General features: G+C 48.1%; 1 protein-coding gene across 8 annotated transcripts in view; it reads right to left on the bottom strand.

Annotated features, from left to right (window-relative positions):
* RAP1GAP2 (RAP1 GTPase activating protein 2) overlaps nt 1-24,384 on the bottom strand; it is a 201,896-nt gene that overhangs the window by 48,941 nt on the left and 128,571 nt on the right. For 6 of the 8 annotated variants that reach the window (XR_009731268.1, XM_061390696.1, XM_061390694.1 and 3 more), the window contains 5 exons: nt 13,403-13,438; nt 8,168-8,212; nt 7,416-7,448; nt 6,793-7,005; nt 5,444-5,547 (listed from right to left, as the gene is read on the bottom strand). Coding sequence is in view for 7 of the 8 variants with exons in the window: in XM_061390696.1 (XP_061246680.1) it covers nt 5,444-5,547; nt 6,793-7,005; nt 7,416-7,448; nt 8,168-8,212; nt 13,403-13,438 (431 nt within the window). In the remaining variant the exon portion in view is untranslated. The remainder of the gene's footprint in view (nt 1-5,443; nt 5,548-6,792; nt 7,006-7,415; nt 7,449-8,167; nt 8,213-13,402; nt 13,439-24,384) is intronic. The other 2 variants (XM_061390693.1, XM_061390699.1) reach the window with 1 other exon arrangement.

The following is a 24,384-nucleotide window of genomic DNA, read 5'->3' as shown; positions in this document are numbered from 1 at the left end:
CATGGACTGTTTTTTCATGTCCAAGTGAGCTTGAAAAGAATGTGTCTTTTTTTTTCTTTTGTTGAGTTCAAGAATGTATCAGGAATGTATGTTAGAAGATCAAATTTGTTAACTGTGTTGTTCAAATCTATATCCTCATAATTTTTGTGTCTGCTTGGTCCATTGATATCTAAGAGGTGTTCCTGAAATCTCCAACTGTAGCTGAGGATTTGTCTACTCACATTCCTATCATTTGCCTCTTTAAACTCAAGACTATGTTACTAAGTACAAGTTCATGACTGTTAGACTTTCCAGGTGGACTGTTCTTTTGATTATCATGTAGGCTGAGGCCTCTGAGGGGTCCAGTAAAGAGCATCTTTCCTGGCCCAAGTTATGAACAAAATCAGAAAAGAAAAAAAATGAAATTAAAAGTAAGGCAGCTGGGGACTTTGCTGGTAGTTCAGTGGTTAAGACTCCGCACTCCCGTTGCAAAGGGCTCAGGTTAGAGATCTAAGATCCCACACGCCACACAGCATAGCCAAAAAAAAAGCAAGGCAGTTGGAAATGAAAATGACTCCTTTGGTACTGATAAAGGTGAAGAGGAAGCACAGTAGCTTAGCGTGAAGCTGAAATGGATGTTTAAACTAAACCCCAGAGTTATCCACCAGTCACAGACAGTGCGGGGCAGGGATAAACCCCCTCTCCTGGGGTCTGCTCAGGTGGGGCTACAATACAGGGAGCAGAGGATTGCCCCAAGGGCAGACAGCTTCAAGAGGAAAAGCGAAAAGGATACAGCTACCTACATCAAGTTCTTACTGCACATTTACCTACCAAGAGGGTGGAGAGAGCCAGGAGTGCTACCCAGACGTGTTCCCTTCACAAAGCAAGGAAATCAGGAGCAGGGAAGGATTCCCAAGTTACCAGAGTGCTCCTTTTATCTCTACTAATGCATTGTCCTTGAAATTCTATTTTTTCCGACAGTACTATTCCGACGCCAGATTTCTTAGCTAGTATTTTTCCAGAATATCTTTTTCTATTTCTTCATTTTAAATCTTCCCATGTCATTCTTCTTTAGACATGACTCTTACAAGTAGAATACAGCTGCATTTTAGTTCAATCCCACAGCCCGAGATTTTCATAGACTATTTGTACTTGTTCTTACGCATATACTTGGAATTGTTTTTATCACTTTGTGTTGTTAATAACCCTGTGTTTTTTCTTTTTTCTCCTTCCCTGCCTTCAGTTTGGTAAACTTTTTAAAATTCTTTTTATCCCTCTGCTAGTTTAAGAGCTATATATTGTATTTCTATAACTTCCAATACACCTATTTATATTTTTCCAACAAACTCTAAACTTACTTGCTATTTCTCTCCTGAGGAAGGAAGAAGACACAAGAGCTACTGAACTCTTTCCTTCCCACTGTCTTTTGTATAACTGTTTATAAATTTAATTCAAGAATTTTTTCTAGGAAAAAAAAAGAATTTTTTCTTTAAAAAAATTCTTTTTTCCAGTCGTAATTAAATTTATCAACATAGTTTATCTATTTCTTCTTACTTTTTAGTTGCATCTTTTCTTTTGGTTTTTATTTTCTTCTAGCTGAAGTATATCCTTTAGTGATTCTTTCAGTTAGATTCTGTGAATAATGTACTCCCTTCATTTTTTTTAAATGTATGAACAGCTTTCTTCCACCATTTTAAAGCTACTGTCCCACTGTCCCATGGCTGATAAGAAACTTGCTCTCAGCCTGGTTGTCATTCATAGATAATCTATTTTTAGGTAGCTTTAAAAATTCCTATTTATCTTTGAAGTTCTAAATGAAATCTGTTCTTTACAAGTTTCAAATAACTACCTGCAAACCATCTAGATCTAGAAACTTCTGGAGAGAGAATTCTTTGAGAACTTTTCAATTTATTCCACTACTGTTATTGATCTGGTCAGGTTTTTCACCTCGTGTTAAATCTAGTCACGTATGCCCTCCTAGAAAAGCATCTGCTTCAAATGAAATTTCGGATATAATAGCATGGGTTGAACACAATGGGCTTCTCTGGTGGCTCAGTGGTTAAGAATCTGCCTGCCAATGCAAGAGATGCAAGAGATGTGGGTTCGATCCCCAGGTCTTAACCACTGGACTGCCAGGATGTCCCTAATCTTTTGTTTGTAAAACAGTTTATTTTTTCTAGAGGTTTGCTAAAAATACAAAGTTAATGGATATCAGAATTTAACTTGGCTTGCTATAATAAATCCTTTCCAAAGCTTGGATATTTTCCTATCCTCTAAACACTGCTGCTGCTGCTGCTGCTGCTGCTAAGTCGCTTCAGTCGTGTCCGACTCTGTGCGACCCCATAGATGGCAGCCCACTAGGCTCCTCTGTCCCTGGGATTCTCCAGGCAAGAATACCGGAGTGGATCGCCATTTCCTTCTCCAATGCATGAAAGTGAAAAGGGAAAGTGAAGTCGCTCAGTCGTGTCTGACTCTTAGCGACCCCATGGACTGCAGCCTACCAGGCCCCTCTGTCCATGGGATTTTCCAGGCGAGAGTACTGGAGTGGGGTGCCATCGCCTTCTCCACTCTAAACGCTAAGTTATGCTTTTTTAGATGCAGGATCTTTTCTTTCACCAAACTATTAGGGTTTGGGTTTGTTTTTTTTTTTCCCTCTCCTTCTCTTTATATCCAAACTTAAGAAAGGTGGAGCTTCCCAGGTTGCACAGTGGTAAAGAATCCACCTGCCAATGCTGGAGACATGAGAGACACGGGTTCGATCCCTGGGTCAGGAAGATCCCTTGGAGTAGAAAATGGCAACCCACTCCAGTATTCTTGCCTGGAAAATTCCATAGACAGAGGACTCTAGTGGGCAGTCCATGGGGTTACAAAAGAGTTGGACATGACTTAGCGACTCACCAAGCACACACATTGAAAAAGGTGACATCTACTCAGGCTTGTTGCTGCTGCTGCTAAGTCGCTTCAGTCATGTCCAACTCTGTGCGACCCCATAGATGGCAGCCCACCAGGCTCCCCTGTCCCTGGGATTCTCCAGGCAATAACACTGGAGTGGGTTGCCATTTCCTTCTCCAATGCATGAAAGTGAAAAGTGAAGTCGCTCAGTCATGTCCAACTCTTAGCTACCCCATGGACTGTAGCCCACCAGGCTCCTCCGTCCATGGGATTTTCCAGGCAAGAGTACTGGAGTGGGTCGCCAGTGCCTTCTCCGCTCGGGCTTGTTACTTGTCTCCGAATTGTAAGGAGATTCTCCTTGGCAACTCTCACAGCACACACATGTTGTTAGAATCCTCAGATTTTAGCTGGAGAGCTGGTTGCTCTAAGACATCAGTTAAATAATCCAGAAGCTGACAGGGAATGAGGAAGAAGCTGGGATAGAGTCACTGCCAGCAGGGGAATTTCATCTCTGCATAATTTCTTCTTTGTGCCTGGTGAAGTTACTAGGCCGTGGGGCCAATTTTTTTTACATCTGGCTTTCGGTATACCATGTGGCTACCCAACTTCCTAGCTGGTGAATGGCTTTTCTCTGCCACCCTGCTCACTGGATTTCTACTGGGAAAGCCACATTTGAGCTTAACTCCCCAGGGCCTTTTTTTAAAAAAAGAATCCTATGCATTTCTTTTTAGTATTTATTTATTTGGCTGTGCCTGGTCTTAGTTGTAGCACGAGGGATCTTTGATCTTCCTTGTCGTATGTGAGATTTTTTTAGTTACAGCATGCGAAATCTTCATTGCAGCATGTGGGATCTAGTTCCCTGACCAGGGATCAAACCCGGGCCCCCTGCACTGGGAGGGTGGAGTCTTAGCCACTGGACCACCAGGGAAGTCTCTCCCCTAGGCATTGATTTCAAATGCTGTTGACCCAAAACAACAAAAGTGGTTCCATGTGGAAAGACCCCTGAATATTCCAGGGCTCACCCTTACTTCTAAACAGCACAGAATTATCTCCAACATGCGGGAAACCTGGGTTAGATCTTCCCTGGGTTGGGAAGATCCCCTGGAGAAAGGAAAGGCTACCCACTCCAGTATTCTGGCCTGGAGAGTTCCATGGACAGTATAGTCCCTGAGATGGCAGAGTCAGACACGACTGAGCAATTTCCATTTCATCTGTTCCCTCATTACACTGCTTTCTAAGGAAGAGGCACTGAGGTCAGTTCTCAATATCACCCCATAGATTACCAAAGAATATAAAAATCATCAAAATATGCTGTGTGCCAAGCATCTTTCTCTCTCTCTTTAAGTCCAGGTGTGGCATTTCAGATAGGATATGGTATTAGAAAAAGAGGGTTAGATCCTTGTGTTCAATTATCTTCTTACTCAGAAATGCTACCCCATCTGGGTCTGAGTTTTATTAAGAAAGGAAGTAATTTTCTTCACAGAGGTTCACCAACTTGAAATCCTATTAGGATATGGGGATCCAGGTATTACTCTCTCAGAATATTAGTGCTAGTGATTTAATGGACTCTTCCTTGCCTTGCAAACATCATTTCTAGCCAGGTGAACCTCAGCAAAGAAAATTGGTTCCTTTCTTAAGAAAGAGCAAATCAAAATTGGGTAAGTGCTGACAACTTCCTTGTACCAGCTCCCCCCTCCTCCTATCCTTCCCGTTGCAAGGCTAGTTGTCACTCTCCATCCCATTTTTATCTCAAAACTTGGGCAGAGAAAAAATGCTATTGCTCTTTTCCAAATACCATCAAGGACTTCCAATTAGATTCACAAATATGGACTGGGAGCTTGACAGGTTCCCAGCACACTGCTAAGCACCATTGCTGATTTTCCCCGCTTCTCCACCAGCCCAATGGGGAGAGAGATATTTAAGATTGACTCTCTGTGTTCCTACAGCATCCTGTGCAAATCAATAAAATCATACTGTGCCATGCATTAAAATCCTCTGTGTTTCTCACCACTAGGCCTGAGGAGAACATGGACCATCCCACTGTCATCATTGCAAAAGATGTTCTTAAAAAACACGTAAGCCCAACAGAAACCAATTCCAGTTCCTGCCCTTGAGAAGGTCATAATCTGGAGAGAGGTCCCCAGCCTGGCTGTGAATCAGTGCTCCGGTTGTTACCACCATTCCTTTTTGGGGAACCCAGGGTACACAGAGATGCTTTGGGACCTATTTTGCACGGCCGGATGCACGCTGGAGGCAGTGTTCTGGTAAACCTTCTCCCAGGACAGTCTGGAGCTGCATCTCAGCAGGATGAACCACCTTCCTCTGAGTCCCAGTCCCCACAAGAGAAGCCCGTGGGGGTATGGTCTAGGTGACCTTGAGACCAGACACCACGCTGACTCCTGCAGTCAGCCAGCTGGCACAGACACCTGGTCTCCCCGCCTGGCAACTCACACAGATCCCCAAGACTCTAGCCAGGTTTATTTCCCCAGCACACCCAGACCAGACCGGTCAGACCGGTATTTCTGGGTACCAGCCACTAGAGGCGTGGCCTCCAACAGCGCCAAAGCCCCACCTGAGAATGATCCGAAGGTACTCAACACCCTCGGCCTCCTCACACTTGACGGACAGGAGCAAGTTTCCCAGGCTGCTGCCGGTACAGTAGAAATTTAGATGATCCTAGAGACAGAAATCAGACGTTAGCGGGGATGGGGAGGACCCTCCAGACATGTTCCCCCAAATCACCTCCTTCACCAGGAGGGTACCCTCCAGACATGTTCCCCCAAATCACCTGCTTCATCAGGAGTCAGAAGCCCCAGAGCAACAAGGAAGAGACAAAAGGGAATCTTGTGGTTCTGCTGGTGATGGTAGGGGGAGGGGTAGATGAGGGGAAGGAGGAGAAGGGCCACAGTAACAGGTTCCAACTGCCCGGAGTCCCAGGACCTGCCAGGCACTGGGCTAAAAGCCCAATATCCCTTTACTCCTTTAATCCTGACTCTTAACTTTATGCAGAAGAAAACATCATCGTGCCCATTTCACAGACGGATAAACCATGTTCAGAGTCGTTAACCATCCAAGGTCACATCACTAATAAGTGAAAGATCCAGGGTTCCACATCTGTCTTGACCAAAGCACAAGTTCTTCACCACAAGATACCTAGTCTGCTGCCTAGCTCCCAGGGGCAATCCTCCCCACTTCAGACTATTTGCAGGAATAAAGCTGGGAGGGTGGAACCAGTTGGTGCTCTAGACAGTGGGTCTCTCCCTGGCTCAGGTAGCCCATCTAGTTAGGACCAGTTATCTCAGGGTGGGGCCCTGGAATCTTCATTTTAACACATTCCCCAGGAGGTGCTGACACACAACTCCTAAGACTGCAAAACTGCCTTAGGCTGGAGATTTCGGGAATCTGCCCTCGGGACTTCCGGAACCTGGCAAGTCTGGTGGGCAGAATATATTTAAGGAAATGTAAAGTCGTCACTTTTAAGCCATCAGAGGCTCACAGCACATCATCTGGTACAAGTACCAAGGGGGACCTGCTAGAATGAGGACACAAGAGACTTGTACTATTTTGATAGAAACAGACTTCCTAAGTGTGAGAACATTTTTTTTTTCCTTCCACTCTCCATCACCTCCAAACACTACCCATTCCATCACCTTCTAAAATATGTGTCGGGGGTGTTCCCAACCTGGACCCATCACGCGCACGAGCCTTCCTGGCTCTGCAGATGCTCCGTCTGCCCCACCCTCATCCCCCACCCCAGTCAAGACACTGGCAGGCAGCAAGGACAGGGGCAGGACTCGGAAGAGGAGAGACAGAGAGAAAGGGGGCCTGGAGAGGAACGCCAGGCTCCTGCCCCCACCCCCTGCCCACCGCCCCCACCTCCAGCAGCTATTTATTTCCCTGCCCTGGGTCCCCGGGCCTTACCTTCCCCAGGAAGTGCCTGCGATAGGCCCTGGCTTCACCCTTGCACTCGAGCTTGTAGCCAAACGTGCTGGGACTGAGGCTGTCCTCCTCCTCATCCTCACAGATGCTGCTGCCCAGGGAGGTCGGTGTGCTCACGTTCTCGGGGTCCTCAATCCAGTAGCCCCCAAACTGGGGCAGGACGATCAGGGGGTATGGGCCTCCCTTCTCCACAACCTGGAGGCAGAGGGAGGGTCTGGCACTGCAGCCTGTCCCGGGTCTACAGAAGGAGGGGAGGGGTGCCGGTGGGGTGTCCCTCAACCTTCCAACCACTCCAAGGAGGGGATCCCATCTTTGAGGCCAGAAGCAGTAACATGAACCCCTCCTCTAAGCCCTGCAACATCTCCAGTTTCACCGACCCTGGAGCACCAGAGGTGCAAAGCTTTGGCAGATACCTCCAATTTACACATGGAAAAGCTGAGGTCACAAAGGGGATAATGGGAAGAGACCTCAGGCCCTCAAGTTCCAGGGCCAGCGTTCTCTCCCACGTGGGGCTGGACAGGGACCATCAACATCATCACCATCAGCTCCCCCAGCTGCGCCCCAGAGACAGGACCCAGAGCTGAAGGCAGCCAGGGGACTCCTACCTCGTCGATGCTGGGGTACGGAATGTAGTCATCCTGCAAGACAAACCAGACAATGTCACCATCCATCCCCACAACACCCATCAGGTTTGACCACTGTTTGCATTCCCCTCTCCCAGATGGGGGAGGTAGTGGGCTGGGGGCCTGGCAGACTGCAGCAGGGCCTTGGGAGGATCAACGGGCAGAACACCGGACAGAAAAACAGCCTAGAGGCAGCTCTGGAACCTGGCTTGAGTTCTTTCCCAGAGTGACAGAACCTGAGTGCAAACCCTGCCAGCTGAAGACGCAATATGCAAAGCGCTGATGCCCACACTTCTGGTGACCCAGTTGCTCACCCTAGGAGGCTGTGACAGGAAGGTAACCTCTGATCCCATCCAGCCCCCTCCAGGTAAGAGGGCTGACCTCCAAGTGATGAGCTGCACCCCTGGGCCTGGGCAATGGAAGTTGAAGCTGAGAGTTGATGCCTCTGGAACCTGGAGCACAGAGCCCGATACCCCTACACACGGCGTGTGGTCCATTCACAGGAGTGGGTGCAGAGAAGCCAGGCTGAGCCTCAAGCCTTGTCTCCACCCCAGTCCACCCAGAAGCTGCCCCAAAGGCATCAAGCCAGGGCCCCCCTTGCTGCCCACTATGCCCCAGTCAACATGGTGTGGTCACTTAAGTGGCTCATGGTGAAAATCTGAGGTAGACAGCGTAAGATAGCAGAACCCAGCAAGCCCGCTGTGTCCCCTGTCTCTGACACCCGCCCAGCCCACCTTGTTCTTCTGGGGTCCCGGCTTCTGCTCTTCAAGCTTGATCCCCTGCAGAAACAAGGAAAAGAGGATCCATGGAAAAGCAAAGGTCACAGAAGACGAGCCAAACAGAGGAGTTTATCAGGAGCAGCTGCCTTAGCTGGCAGTTAGTGACAGCAGCAGTGGCAGCTGGCGCGGCCCTTACACACTCAGGCCTCACAGAAGCCTCGGGCAAGGCAGCAGGTTAACAGCATGGGCTCAAGCCAGATCACAGGGGTTCCAAGCCAGATCACGGGGGTTCAAATCCCAACACTGCCACTTACGACCTGATGACCCTGGGCAAGTCACAAAACCTCTGTGTAGCTCAGTGTTCCCATCTGTAAAATGGGAATGAAAACGGCACCTACTCTGGTAGTGAAGATTCAATGTTGAGAATGTGTTGAGCCCTTGGAAGAGTGGTCAGAATATGGTAAAAGCTATAGGTAAGCAGCTTTTCTATGCTGGTGCTTTTTTTTTCTGGCTGCGCTGGGTCTTCGTTGCTTTGCACAGGCTTTCTCCCTAGTTGCAGCAAGCAGGGGTTGGTTACACGGGCTTAGTTGCCCCATGGCACATGGAATCTTCCCAGACCAGGGATCAAACCCATGTCCCCTACATTGCAAAGCGGCTTCTTATCCACTGTACCACCAGGCAAGACCCATTCCGGTGCTTAAACATCTCCAACAGGCTCTCTCAAAGCCAACAGGTGAGGGGTGAGGGATGGAAACCTGCATCTTGGGGTGTCGGCACCCGCAAGCTGGACCTCATGCCACAGCAGCTCCACCCCTCCCTGGTGGGAGGCCCCACGGCTGACAGGCAGGTGGCCCGGTCCTCACTCTGCTGTTGTCTTACTGCCAGTGACCCTTGACGAAGCTGAGCCTCTTGCAGCTTCCACAGCTTCAATTGCGAAATGAGGATTCTAACATCCACCCATCCATCTCACAGAGGTGTCATCGCAAGGGTCAGGCACCTTCACTGGGCCTGGATTAAAGGGCGTCATCTGCAGGCGTCTGGAAGGTGCTCTTCTGGGGAGCAGGGCCCAGTCCAACGGTGCCACGTTCTGACTTAAGTGGGTTTTGAGGGGCTGGGGTACATGGTGTCCCCAAAACTGTTTGAATAAATTCCGACAAGGGTGTGAGATGCTGGGACACACTGGGACACGCAGGCCCCTCTGGAGAGAAGAGTGTCCTGCAGCAGCCCCTGCCTGATCATAATACTACAGAGCAGGAGCTTGACCTTGCACAGCGCTCCCTCCTTCAGTCTCCTCTGAAAACCCTCAGCACCTATTTACCAACACAGAAGTGGGGGCCCTGGGAGGAGGTTCCTGGAGCTAGTGGCTGTCAGCACCTGGAGGTGAAGCCAGGCCATGTGTCTACAGTGCGGAGGCCTGTCCCACAGCCCTCAGAGCCCAGGACTCCTGCTCACTCACTGGGTAGATTTAGACTCGGGCTTCTCCGGACTTGGTGGGACTGAGTCACCTGCAGCGCCGTCCAGGAGGGCGTGGGGAGGGCCCCTCCCACTCGACAAGCCCTCCTTTCCCCACATGGGATGAAAACCACCTGAGTGGACAGCAGTCCCTGACCAGGGAAGCAAACTGGGAGGGTGAAGAGAGGGGTGATGTCAGGAGTTGGTCTGTTTGTCCTTCGTTAGTCATCCCTCCCTGGAAACAGCCCTGGGCAGGTGAGCAAACCTCCTCCAGTGCCCTCCCCCCGACAGAGCTGCCGCCCAGCACTGGGGCCTCTCCATGTGTCAGCCTTTGCTATTGTTGTTCAGTTGCTAAGTCAGTTGCTAAGTCGTATCCGACTCCTTGCGACCCCATGGACTACAGCACACCTCGGTCCCCTGTCCTTCACTATCTCCCGGAGCTTGCTCAAACTCATGTCCATTGAGTCAATGATGCCATCCAACCATCTCATCTTCTGTCACCCCCTTCTCCTCCTGCCTTCAATCTTTCCCAGCATCAGGGTCTTTTCCAATGAGTTGGCTCTTCACATCAGGTGGCCAAAGTATTGGAACTTCAGCGTCCGCATCAGTCCTTCCAATGAATATTCAGGGTTGATTTCCTTTAGGATTGACTGGTTTGATCTCCTTGCTATAGGTGTCATGATTATGGCCCCCTCCCTCATCCCTGGCCATGTGGACACTGAGGTTCAGAGAGGTAGAATGACTTGGCCAAGGATGTTCAGCTAGAGAGTATCAGATAGAACTTGAACCCAGGACTGAAGGGATCCAAAGCTTGTGCACTTCTGTTGCTTCAAAGGATTTTGCTCTTCTTCAAATCCCTTGACTCTCGGTCAGGGAGGTCAGGAGTCCTGGATCTTAGTCTCAGCTCTTCACAACTCTCAGAGAGCCCTGGATGCTACAATACTCGAGGCTCTGTCTCCACGCCCGCAGCATGAAAGAGGGCGCCCACACTCAAGGACAGACTCTGGCCACACTTCACACCAGCCACTTCCCCACATGACTTTCAGACACATGGAACAGCTGGAAGCTGCAGCCCCTTGGAGGCTGGGGCCCAGTGGGCACTAGGCAGAGGCCCAAGCATTGGGAAGCCTGGTCTCAGCCCCAGGTAGTCTCAACTGAGATGAAACTGACCACCCACCCACAGGGGTCAGCCACCTGCCGTGGAGACAGAAAGGAAGCATAAAAACCAGACCCTTGGGAATTCTCTGGTGGTCCCGTGGTTAAGACTCTGAAGCTTCACTGCAGAGGGCGTGGTTGCATCTCTGGTTAGAGAACTAAGATCCTGCAAGCCTCGTAGTATGGCCAGAAAAAAATAAAACAGACCCCCTGCCCTTGACAGGCTCCCAATCTAGCTGAGAAGACAACTCAGCAGCCTTGAAACAAGAGAATGATGAGGTCAGTTGAGTCAGGGCTAGGGGGAGGGAAGTGGGTAAAGAGATAGGGGTGAGTGGATTGCAGGAGCAACCAGAGAGAAGGCAGGGCAAGCTGCAAATTCCCCACCAGCTTGGCAGAGTGCAGAGCGGGACTCCAGGGATTGAGGTAGAAATCCCGGCTTTACTTAATTATGTGCTGCCTCCCACCACTCACTGTCAAGGCCAAGGCCCTCCCTGTTTCCGAACTTGACTGTAGGTTCCCTAAATACATATAAATTAGCTTGTAGTCTACACACTGCTGGGCACAGAAGGGGATTTTAATAACTTGCTTGTGATAATAACACAACCACTAATAATAGTTTTCCCTTCAACCATCCCTACCTCTCCCCACCCTTAGGGCGGCGACCTGGCTTTTCCATGAGGACCATGCTTGATTGCTGGTGGCAGTCACCCTCTCAGCAGCTCCACCTGCGTCTCAGGCTGACTGTGGGCACTTCATTTGCCTCCCTTCTAGAGCTTCCAAACCATCACTACAGAATCTTCCTTCCTGGAGCCTGGAGCGTCTACTTAGCCACCATAACATAGTAGCTAAGCCTTCTGGCTCCAAAGCTACCATAACAACCTATCAGCCCTTGAGTGCTTTACTTAATAGCTCTGTGCCTTGGTTTTCTCATCTGTGAAATGGGGATAACAATATACCTACTTCCTGTGGGACTTCTCAGGAAGAAATGAGGTGACACCTATCAATCTCTGAGCCCAGAGAAGTGTCTGAAATGTGTAGGCTATCATCAGCATCTTCTTCCCATCTGTAACTGTTATTTCTCATTTCATCTGGACAACCATGTAAGTGGGTATTTGCATTCTCATTTGTAGAACCTGTGCTATCATGATTTATGAGAAATATTAATATATATTTGGTATAGCAGCCAGGTCCCAGGGGCTCCCACTGGCCAAATCTAAGATAACTTGAGCATTAAAATAAAGATTTTATTATATAGACTATAAACTATAGTATAATCAGAATCCATGAGTCCATACCAATGAGTGAATGGATGAATGGATGGATGGATAGATGGACAAATGAATAAATGAACGGAGAAAAGGGAAAGCTCTTTCTAATTGTAGAAAGCCAACTATAAATGTAGGAAAAACCTAAAACCCTTGGCATTTCCTAGGTGTTAAGAACAATGGACCATCTCTTTTTACAGCATTTGAACCTTTGTCCTTCATTTCTGAAACAGCTCCAGAACCAGAAAGGTGAAAGGGGTGTCTTGTTATTCATAAGCTTATGTTAATGAGGTAACTTCTGGGAAGCCCCTAAGGATGGGAGCTTGTTGCTAGGGGAACCAACCCTGATTAGAAGGTTGGAACTTTCAGCCCCACCCTCAACCTCCAGAGACAGAGGAGAGGCTGGAGAGTCAATCAATCACCAATAGCCAATGATTTAATCAATCATCCTGTTTAAAGAAGCCTCCACAAAAACCCACAAGGATGGGGATTTTCTAGCTGGTGAACACACACTGTTCCTGAAGAAGGCATGGGAGCTTGCATCCCTTCCCACATACCTTGCCCCCGGCCATTCTTCCATCTGGCTGTTCCTGAGTTATCTCTTTTTATAATAAGCTGTTAACCTAGTAAGTCAGTGGGTTTCCTGAGTTCTGTGAGTCGCTCTAGTGAATTAATGGAACCAAGGAGTGATCATGGGAACCTCTGATTTATAGCCAGTGAGTCAAAACACGAGTGATAATCTGGATTTGGGATTGGGGTTGAAGTCAGAGGAGGGTGGTCTTGTGGGACTGAGCCCTTTACCTATGAGATCTCCAGGGAGACTGTGTCAGAACTGGGTGAAATTGTAGGGCACCCAGCTGGTGTTGCTGAATTGTTTAGTGTGGGAAAACGGCCACGCGTTTGGCATCAGAGTGAAGCGAGAACAGTGAGTAGACAGAAAACAGGAACCAGAGGCTCAGAAAAGGGTAGGAGCTAGTGCTAGCGAGTGTTAGAAGCAGGATTTGAACTCAGGTCTGTCTCCTACTTGGCTGCTCTGCCTCCCAGACGTGAGATGACTCCTCTAAGAAGGGGCTTTCTTTCTGACCCATTCCAGGAATGACGGACCCTCTCAAACCCTCCCCACATCCGTCTGCCCTGCTGGCAGGTTCTGTTTATCTTCTCTCCATCCTTCAGGCAGGAACCATTCCAGAATCCTGAGTGCTGTTCACGTGGAAATGGCCCAGGCCCTCAGAACTGTGAGTGCTCTCCCCTCTGCCCTCCCTCCAAGGACCTGAGTTTTGCCCGTGGGTTTCTCCTGGTGTTGTGTCCTGAGGTCACTGAGGCACTCCCACCCGGGCCTTGCCCCACCCCACCCCACCCCCACATTGAGGATGCTTACCTGCATTTTCTCCAGCATCTCGAAGAACTCCGCCGACTGAAAGACACAAACAGGGCAGAGAGACAAAGACAGGGCGTCAGCCAGGAGGTAGAGAGAAAAAGCCTCCCTGCTGACTGTCTGGAAGCTCAACCCCGGCTTCCCCAGGGATGAAATTCATTTGGATCAAGAGAGAAGATAATTTGATTTCGCCTTTGCAGGGCTGGAAGGGCCAGAACACCCCATAGAACAAGACGGGGAACAAAGCGCGCCCAGGCTGGCACATGGCCCTGGAGAGAACAGTTACTCAGTCTCTGTCAAGAGGGAGGGGCCCCTGGGAAAAGCCGAGGTTTCCCCAGCGCCTGGAGATTCACCCTCCGGCAGCATTTGTGCTTGGGATGCTTTCAACCCAACAGTGGGGCCAAGATGTCCCACACAAATAGACTTCCAAGTTTTGTGGCAACACACAGCCCCTTCTGTCTCCTCACAAAAGTCTCACTTAGAATTCCAGCATACAAAACCAGTTAAAGCATGCCGCCCTGACCAAAACAGCTGTGGAAGCTTGAGCCCTGGCGGGTCACCTCTGCCTGTCCCTGTCCGCTGTCCCCAAGGGACATTTTGGGAACCCGAGAACTTGAAAGCAAAGCCTGAAAACTGCAGCCTCCAGGAGCCTGGATGGGTTATTTTTAAAATCATAAACTATGTAAAAATTTTAACCTACTTTGGTGCCAACTTTGTAAACTCCAGATAAGACCAAAAAGAGAAAAAGAAGGTGGAATGGAAGGGTGAGGGGCTGAAAGCTGTATCCTAACAAAACACAGGCAGAGGTTCCACCAGAAGTGTCCCCACTTCCCATTCTGTGAAAAGAGCTCTACTTTCTTCTGGGCATTGGCAAGCCCTGAGTTAATCAGCACACAGAATGGACTGTCCCCAGATGAATAGGGAACAAAAGAAAGCAGTGAAAAGAAAACATGTCCTTGTCGCTTCTCCACATAGAGGTAGGGCATCCATCCTGCCTTCCTCTGCAGGCACCCACAGGCCAGAACTGCCTGATGTCCCCGTCAGCCTCCACATTCTCAGAAGAGAACCACCATGGAAGGACCCTTATGGAATCACGGGCAGAAACCAGGCCCTGCTTCAGACTCCAAGTGACCTCTCCCAAGCTAAAACTGGCCCATCAGAGGCAAAGAGTTTCCGACCTCTGCGAAGTTCAGGTTCCAGAGTCTGGAAACCCCACATGTGAATGTTCAGGGTCGAGGACAAGCTTCGGGCACCCACATCAAGCAACTTTGACCAGAAGCTGCCATCAAACATCCAGCTCTCAAATCTATCCTTCCCATTTGCTCTGTGGATTCTAACCAACTCCAATCTCCAGGATACCAAGAATAATAATGAACTTACACAGGGACTTCCCTGGTGGTCAAGGGGTTACGAATCCACCTCCCAGTGCAGGCAAGGCAGTTGGATCCCTGGCTGGTGAACTAAGATCCCACATGCTGCAAAGCAACTAAGCCCGTGCAGCACAATCACTGAGCCTGCACAGCACAGCTAGAAAGAAACCCTCAAGCCGCAACAGAAGGCCCGCATGACACACCTAAGACCTGACACAGCCAAATAAACAGACAACTTTTTAAAAAAAGAACTTATACAAATTAGTAAGGATAGAAAGATGAGAAGAAAGAGGATAAGAAGATAGAAACAAACAATCAACATTTTTAAATACACAAACCGCTGACCCAACAATTCCTCTTCTAGAACATATACTATAAACACACTGACACATGAACACAGAGAGAGACACAATAAAATGGTCACTGAAGCATTGTTTGTAACAGCAAAAAAAAAAAAAAGTGGAAACAACTTAAATATCAATCTATAGGAAACTGATCAGAATAAGCTACACAGAATAAAATACAAATACTATGGGAAGCCATGTGTCAATAATTTAGATAACTTAGATGAAATGGGGACTTCCATGGTGGCTCAGACAGTAAAGAATCTGCCTGCAATACGGGGGACCCAGGTTCAATCCCTGCGTTGAAAAGATCCTCTGGAGAAGGGAATAGCAACCCATTTCAGTATTCTTGCCTGGAGAATTCATGGACAGAGGAGCCTGCTGGGCTACAGTCCATGGGGCCACAAAGGGTGGGGCACAGCTAAGCGACTAATACATACGCAGATGAAATGGACAATTCCCAGCCATCACAGACTACCAAAGCTGACTCAGGAAGAAACAGAAGATCTAAAAAGACCTATAATAAATAATAGAGGTTGGATTAGTAATCAAAAAACTACCCACAAAGAAAAGCCCAGGTCCAGATGGCCTTTAGTTGTAAATTCTAGCCCTTAAAGAAAAAGTAATACTAATTCCTCCCAAACTCCTCCAGGAATAGAAGAGGGAACACTTCCCAACTTATTTCATGAGGCTAGTACTACACTGACACCAAAATTAACATCACAAGAAAAGAAAACTACAGGCCAATACAGCTTATGAAAATAAATGCAAAAATTCTCAACAAAATTCCAGCAAACTGAACCCAGCAACATAAAAAGAACTACCATTTCAGTAATTCCACTCCCAGGTATATACCCCCAAGACAAGTGAAAACACACGTCCACTCAAGAACTTGTACACGCATGTTCACAGCAGCAGTATTCATAATACCCCCCAAAGTGGAAACAACCCAGATGCCCATCAACTTCTGAATAAACAGATTATAGGATATCCAGACACTAGAATAGTATTCAACCATTGAAAAAAAGAATGAAGTATTGGCACATGCTACAACATGGATAAACCTTGAAAACACTGTGCTAAATGAATGGACACAGACATAAAAGGCTGCATATTATGTGATTCCATTAATATAAAATGCCTAGAATAGGCAAATCTATAGAGACAGAATGTAAATTTGTGGTTGCTTAGGGCTCAGAGAAATGGAGGATTTGGAAGCTACAGGATATAAGGTTTCTATTGGAGCTGATGAAAAATGTTCTAAAATTGATTGTGGTAATGGTTACACAATTCCGTAAATAAACTAAAAACCATTAAACTGTACACTTTAAATAAAACTGCTCAATTATTCGGAAAGAAATCTGAGGACTTCCCTGGTTGTCCCATGCTTAAGAATTCGCTTTCCAATGCAGGGGACTCAGGTTCGATTCCTGGTTGGGGAACTAAGATCCCGCATGCCTCAGGGCAACTAAGCCCACACACCACAACTACAGAGCCCATGCCTCAACTAGAGAGAAGCCTGCCTGCCACAGCGAAAGATCCTGAATGCTGCAACTAAGATCGGATGCAGCCAAAATAAATATGTTTAGAAAAGAAAGCAGTAGTTCCATATTGCTGACATAAGATGCTCTCCAAGATCTATTGAATATAGGGGGGGCGGGGGTGCAATTCAGAACATCACAGAGAACATGACCCCATTTTAGTAAAAACAAAACCTAAAATTATTTATAGGTATGTATATAAATGCACAGAAAATAATACAGAAGAATATACCTCACACTGTCAAAAAGTTATTATAACAAGAAGAGGGAGAAAGTAGGGAAGGGAGTTCTGCTTTATATATGGGATGCTTCACAAGCATGTAGACCTACATTACTTGCATAGTTCAGTTTCAAAGAAATAAGTTTTGTAAAGGAAACAAAAATATGCGAAGGACTCAATTTGCTCAAGGAGAAATATAAAATGACCAGTGAAACATGCCCAGCCTCCCTAGTTATTAAAGTAGTTAAGATAATAAGAAGATAACATCTTTCACCTATCAGATTGGCCAAGATTAAAAAGAAAAGTCAGTGCTGGCAAGGACTACAGATAAGCGTGTGCCTGGTACTTTCTGAAGGACAATTTGGTACAATGTGTTCAAAGCCTGAAAAATGTTCAGGTATTTGGTCCATAAACCTACTGTAAGGAATTTACACTAAAGCACTATTTGGGCAACTACACAAAAATATTGTATACAAGGATATTTGTAGAAACATTGTTTATGGGTTGAAAACAGTGGAAATAGTTGAAGTACATATCAATAAGGGAAAAATAAATAATACACGGAAGTATGCCCATACAATAAAATAACTCTAAAAGGAGATCTGTACTGGTTATGTTGGTATGAAGACTCATGTCATATCGCTCAGTGAGAAAAGTAAGGATCAGAACAATATGGTCCCTTTTTAATTATTATTTACTTATTTATTTTTGGCCATACTGGGGCTTCATTGCTGAGTGCAGGCTTTCTCTCCTTGCAGCGAGTGGGGCCTATTCCCTAGCCGTGGTGCTCGGGCTTCTCACTGCAGTGGATTCTCTGGTTAAGGAGCACAGGCTCTAGGGCGCACAGGCTCAGCAGATGCAGCTCATGGGCTCTAGAGGGTGGGCTCAGCAGTTGTGGCACATGGGCTTAATTGCTCTGAGGTACGTGGAATCTTTCCAGACCAAGGATTGAACCCGTGTCCCCTGCATTAGCAGGCGGATTGTTAACCACTGTACCACCCAGGGAAGTCCTGATGCTTTTTTTTTTCCAACATATATATCTTCCTGTGGATGTACACATCACTCTTGAAGGATATTTGCCAAGCTGAGTTATAGGTTAAGGATAATTTTTTGCTTTTCAGTATTTTTTCAATTTTCTATAATAATTATAAATCATTTCTGTAATTAATCAACTGCAAAGACTTCAACACATAATCAGAGGCTCTAACATGCCTCTCTTCCCTTCCCCAACTCCTGCTACAGTATGCCCCAACCAGCACTTTCATAAGATAGCACTCCCAGGAACACAAGTTTTACAGCCTTCTGTGCCCACAGAAAGCCCCTGAATTCAGGCCAATTAATTTCCAGGTCTAATCATGACCCTGTGTGTTATAGATAAAGAAATTCTCTTGAATCACCCCCACATCCAACTTACCCATTAGTATCTATATCTGGCAACCAAAAAAACCTTAGGTGTGTTCTTACACAATGCTCTTGTGCTAGTTAATCAATTAACCCCACATGATTAAACACTGGTCACTGGAAGTACTGGGGAAGGGCCCCCTTCCAGGTGGCTCAGTGGTAAAGAACCTGCCTGCCATGCAGGAGACTCCGGTTCAATCTCTGGGTCGGGAAGATCCCCTGGAGGAGGAAATGGCAACCCATTCTGGTATTCTTGCCTGGGAAATCCCATGGACAGAGGAGCCTGGCAGTCTACACTCCATGGAGTCTCAAAAGAGTCGGACGTGACTTTGCAACCACACAACAACAACAGATCTTAAAAATTATGAGACAAAATTAGTGATGCTGCAGGTGACCAGTGGTTCAGAGCAGGCAGGCAGCACTCCTTGCTGGGAGGTAAAAATATTAGTTCACTACTGCTACGTAACAAATTACTCCCAAAACTTAGCAACTCACAACAATGTCCATGGGTCAGGAATTCAACTGCTTCATTGGGCAGTTCTGGCTCAAGGTTTCTCAGGCAGTTGCATTCAGGATGTCAGCAGAGGCTGAAGGCTTGATTGTGGCCAGGGGATCTGCTTCTAAGATGGTTTAGTCACAAAGCTGTCAGCAGGAAGGCCCAGTTCCCATCACACGGACCTCTCCTTTGGCTGCTTGAGTGTCCTTACAGCATGGCGGCTGACCCTCCCCCACCCCAACCCACCCAGAGCAAGGCAGCCAAGAGAGAAAGCACAAAAGAAGCTATAGTACCTTTACACCTATTCCTTATTCTAGTCCTTACTTTTATCTTATTTTATCCTTATTCTTTATCCTACTCCTTATTCTTTATGGGTTTTTTTAATATATATTTTTTTTATTTGGATGCTTTGGGTCTTAGTTGCAGCATGCAGGAACTTTCTCGCAGCATGTGGGATCTTTTGTTGCAGCACTTAGACTTCACTCTAGCTGTGGTGAACAGGCTCCAGAGCACACAGGCTTGGAAGCTGCAGCCTGTGGCCTCAGTTGCCCCGTGGCAGGTAGGATCTTAGTTTCCTGACCAGGGATTGAACCCATGTCCCCTGCATTCAAAGGCGGATTCTTAACCAATGAACCACCAGGGAAGTCCCTGTCCTATTCTTCAGAAGCAAGTGTCCATGACCAGCCTGCACTCGAACGGATAGGAATGAGGTTCCACCTCTACAGGAGAGAAGTGTCAAAGAATTCGAGGTCATGTTTTAAAATGACCGCATCAAGGAAGGCTTCTTGTAAGGCTTCTGGTTGTAAATGCAACCAGACCTTAAAAGATAAACAGGAATCACTTGATAGAGAAGGAGTGTGTGTTAGTTGCTCAGGCTTGTCTGACTCTTTGTGACCCCATGGACTGTAGCCCACCAGGCTCCTCTTGTCCATGGGGATTCTCCAGGCAAGAATACTGGAGTGGGTTGCCGTTTCCTTCTCTGGTAGGGGGAATCTTTCCAACCCAGGGATTGGACCCAGATCTCCTGCATTGCAGGTGGATGCTTTACCATCTGAGCTACTAGGGAAGCCCAATAGCAAGGGTGCGGAGGGCGTTACAGGCAGTGGTATAACAGCGAGGGCAAAGGTGAAGGAGCATGGTGTGTACTCAATGAACGGTGAGTGGATCAACTCGGCTGCCCGAGGCCTCTGGGTCAACATCCTGAAGTTCAGACTGAAAAGGAGGGTGCAGGCCTGAGAGACTCTGAATGTCAGGAATTTGGGCTTAATCTGGAAGGTCCTGGAAAGCTACTGAGGTTTGCGTATGGTAGAAAGACTGTCCTCCCTTAATATCTGTGGGGGATTGGTTCCAGCATCCCTGAGGATACTGAAATCCAAGGATGCTCCAGGCCCTTAAAGACAATGGCGCAGGGACTTCCCTGGTGGTCAACTAGTTAAGAAGTTGCCTTCCAATGCAAGAGACACAGGTTCAATCCCTAGTCCGGGAAGAATCCACATGCACTGGTGTGATTAAGCCTGTGTACCACAACTTCTGAGCCCATACCGCCCACCCCCAACAGCCCACGCTCCAAAAAGATAAAAGAAGCCAGTGCAATGAAAAGCCCGTGCACCATAACTGGAGAGTACCCCCTGCTCACCACAACTAGAGAAAGCCCATGAAACACTCAAGACCCAGTGCAGCCAAAACTAAATAAATGAATAAAGAAAATTTTTTAAGAAAAGAAAATGATGGCGCACAAGTGCCCCCTTTTCCCACAGGTTCCACCAGCTGGGGATCAAAATCAAAATCTTTGGTTAAATCTGTGGATGCAAAACCCATGGATACAGAGGGTCAATTCAACAGGAGCCATAGAATCCAGTGGTCAAATCCAGGTCTGGAGAGTGGCCAACACCCTACTGACCGGTTTGTGTGGCACAAGGCCTGTGATTCAATCTCTCTTACTTCCCTCACCTGAAAGCGGAATCAGCCCCTGCCTTTCAGGGCTCACGTGAAGATGAAGTAAGAATATAAACAAGAAGTGCCAGAGCCTGGTCCATGGCTTTTGTTATTGTTCAATCGCTAAGTCGTGTCTTACTCTTTATGACCCCATGGACTGCAGCACACCAGGCTCCCCTGTCCTTCACTATCTCCTGGGGTTTTCTCACATTCATGTCCATTGAGTCGGTGATGCTATCTAACCTTTTCACCCTCTGCTGCCTGCTTCTCCTCCTGCCTTCAATCTTTCCCAGATCAGGGTCTTTTCCAATGAATGGGCTCTTCATAACAGGTGGCCAAGTGTTGGAGCTTCAGCTTCAGCATCAGTCCTTCCAATGAATATTCAGGATTGATTTCCTTCAGGATTGACTGGTTTGATCTCCTTGCTATCCAAGGGACTCTCAGGAGTCTTCTCCAACACCACAGTTCGAAAGCACCAATTCTTCAGTGCTCAACCTTCTTTACAGTCCAACTCTCACATCCATACATGACTACTGGAAAAACAGCAACTTCTATAAGGAATTCTGAGAAACTTCACTCTGGAAATAAACTCTGTCCTGCTGGGAGATGATCTAGTACCTTTAGGTAGTTAGCTTTTCCTTTTATTTTTATGAAAATTTTTATTTATTTAATTTTTGGCTCCGCTGTGCAGCATGCCAGATCTTAGGCCCCAACCAAGGATCAAACCCGTGCCCCCTGCAGTGGAAGCAAACAGTCTTAACAACTGGATCACCAGGGAAGTCCCAGCTTCTCCTGATTAAGCTTTTCTTGACTTCGTCCATCTTCCCAGAGGCAGTGTGTTTCGATTACTGTTAAAAATGGGTCTACTTCCTGAATGAAGATGCTCCATGGCCTCGGGGCTGGCACAGATGATGAGATGAAAGGGCTGTGACTCAGCCTCAGTCCTGAGTAACGCACAGGGTGGACAACTGCGGCGTGGACAGTGTCCAGGAGCAGAAATTGGCCAGTGGCAACTCGGCCTGGGCTGACCTGGCCCCACTTCGTGGTGACTTGTTGAACTTTCCAGTGGGATGGTGCCAGCCTTGGCAAAGAGCAAGCCTCCTTTTCCACCCAGAAGCAAGGTGACTCAGGCCAGCCTGGGACCGCAGTTCCAGTCCCACCCTTGTCCACACCCCCTGAGACTGCCTTACGCAGCCAAGGGCGCGAAGCAGGCATGCAATAAATGCTCACTGACTCACGGGCATCATCCCACAGGCCCTTCAGGACAGAATGAGGCCCTGCCGGAAGCATCCTTCAGAAGGGCACCCCCTCCATCAGTTAGCAAGAAATGTAGTTCGGCTTCCTCACCAGTAGCAGCGGCCCAGCTGTCTAACTTATTATTAGCAATAGCCATCACCACCCAAATCTGAGCAGAGGCCAGCTTTCCCCCTGGGCTCTGCTTTAACAGCCTGTCGAGTAGTCCATGAAATAATCACCAAGAGCCAGCGCCCAGCTAAGGAATCCACAGGCTGGGCCCCGAGGGTCTGTCCAGGTTCAAGCCATGTCCTCCCACCTCCCCGTACAGAAACTACCCAAACTTCTTTAGAAGGACAAAGCAAGTCCTTGCGGGGAGAGGGTCAGAGGAGGTCCGAGGTAACAGAGGCAGGAGAGAACAGGAACTGCAAGGCCAGTCTTGAGGAATCTTCCCGGCACCCCTCCTTGTTCACTCTGGTGCCAGCCCCCTGCCCAGGTGGTGAAGAAGCAGAAACAGTGGAAGAAATTCAGTACAGGAGGGCCACCGCCCCATCTCAGCACCCTGGCCCCTTCCTGGGGACAGGAGCGGCCTGGCCTACCTCTCTCTGGTCCACAGCAGCTCTACACATGGATGCGGCCTTTCCCAGCAGATGGGCGGCCACCTGTTCTTTCCTTCTTACAGCATCGCAGCTCAGAGGCCCCTACCAGCACATTCCCCCCCTCTTTCCTCCTCCTCTCTGAACCTCGCTGGAGATGTAACACCCACCGCCATCCATCTGCTGCCCACCGGATCCCTGCTGGGGGTCCTGCCCTAGCTTTGGGCTCCTCTGCTCCCCTCTTGCAGGCAGGCTGTGTTTGTGTGTGAGCAGCCTTCTTACACTCTTGCCCAGGAGGTATCACCCACCCAGTGCTCACACACAGGACGAGGTTGTGTGAGCACCTGAGCCTTGCAACGGGGCTCAGAACCGCACCGACTCACAGGGCTGTGGTCGGATAACGTGAGCCTGTCTGCAGAGCCGGGGACGGCACCCAACGCAGGACTCACTCCATGCACGGCAGCAGCGACTGTCTCCTGATCCAGCCTCAACGCAGGACGTGCATGAAGAGGCCAAGTCATATTAACAGCGACCAGAAGGGCTAAAACCAAACAAGGATGGAAGACAAGGTGTCTTCCAGCCCACAGGGGTCCCACGAAAACAGGATGGAGATGAGTTTGGGGTGGGGGAGAAAACAGGGGTCTGAGCAGGTTTCTCATCCCACAGGGAAGGAAGACATCACTAAAGAAAAGGATTCCTGCAGAATTTCATAGAGATTTTTGGAAACTTGGAGAGCTGAGAGCCCAGAGCACACACCCCGTTGGGAACCAGATCAGATGTGTCCCAGGGCTGCCCAACCATACCACACTGAGCTATCCCGGCTCAGCTGCTGGCTCAGAGGCCCCTATCTGCAGGATAGCAGGATGAGGGCCAGCTGGATGCCAGCCTGGCTGCTGAAACCTGTAGAGGAAGGCAAAGGATGGTCCATGAGAACGGAAAGCCCTTGAGGGCAGGGCTCTGATTATTTTGTTCACTGCTATATCCCTGGGTTTACAGCTGCCTGGCACAGAGGAGATGCTCAGGAAACATTTCCTGAGTGAATGACTCAAAACCCTGCCCTGCAAGATGAGAATGAAATGGGCAGGGGAGACTGACTGTAAGTGACTGGAGCTATCTCCTCGGGATGGCTACAGTCAGGGCAGGCCAGGCCACTGCATGTGCTCCTAAGCGCTGTCTCTTCTCTGACCACAGACTGCACCCCTCACCCTGGACAGCCAACAGGAGTCCCCAGTAAGTTCCATCCAGACACAGGTCCTATTCCAATCAATTCTCCCCTATGCACACTTCATGCTTCTCCTTCCCTGCTCTGGTCTCCCTTCCCACCGTCTCACACTGAACATAGCTCCTTGGCTGCTGGAGTCCTGCAGAGGCACAGCTTCAACTATGTCACGTTGGGTCAGGAGCCTGCAAGACTCTTTATTACCTATGGCAATGGTGATACAATGGAACCATGTGAAGGAGCTGTTAAAACCCAGGTTCCTGCCATCACCACCACACTGCCGCCAAGAGAATCTGCATTTCTAACACACTCCCAGGTAATACCGATACTCCTGACCAGAGACCACACTGTGAGAACCACTGACCTATGGAATTATCATGTTTAATGCAGAGGAGGTGTGAAAGGGACCAAACTGGCCAGAGCAGAGATAGGACAGGGAAAAGAGTGGGAGGATGGCTGGTTTTTATAAGACATCTTCAAAATTAGGCAGATTCATTTTTAAATCTATGAAAGAGGATTTGAAAATGCAAATGACTACAAGTACCAGGCAAGTAACATTTAAAAATGAGGAGATAACAAGAGATTGGATCTGTAATCCAAAACCTCCCAACAGAGAAAAGTCCAGGGTCA

This window comes from Bos javanicus, chromosome 19, assembly GCF_032452875.1.
Source record: "Bos javanicus breed banteng chromosome 19, ARS-OSU_banteng_1.0, whole genome shotgun sequence".
NCBI classification, from domain to species: domain Eukaryota; kingdom Metazoa; phylum Chordata; class Mammalia; order Artiodactyla; family Bovidae; genus Bos; species Bos javanicus.
Note: the sequence above shows the minus strand (reverse complement) of the source record. Positions and strands in the feature narration are given on the sequence as shown.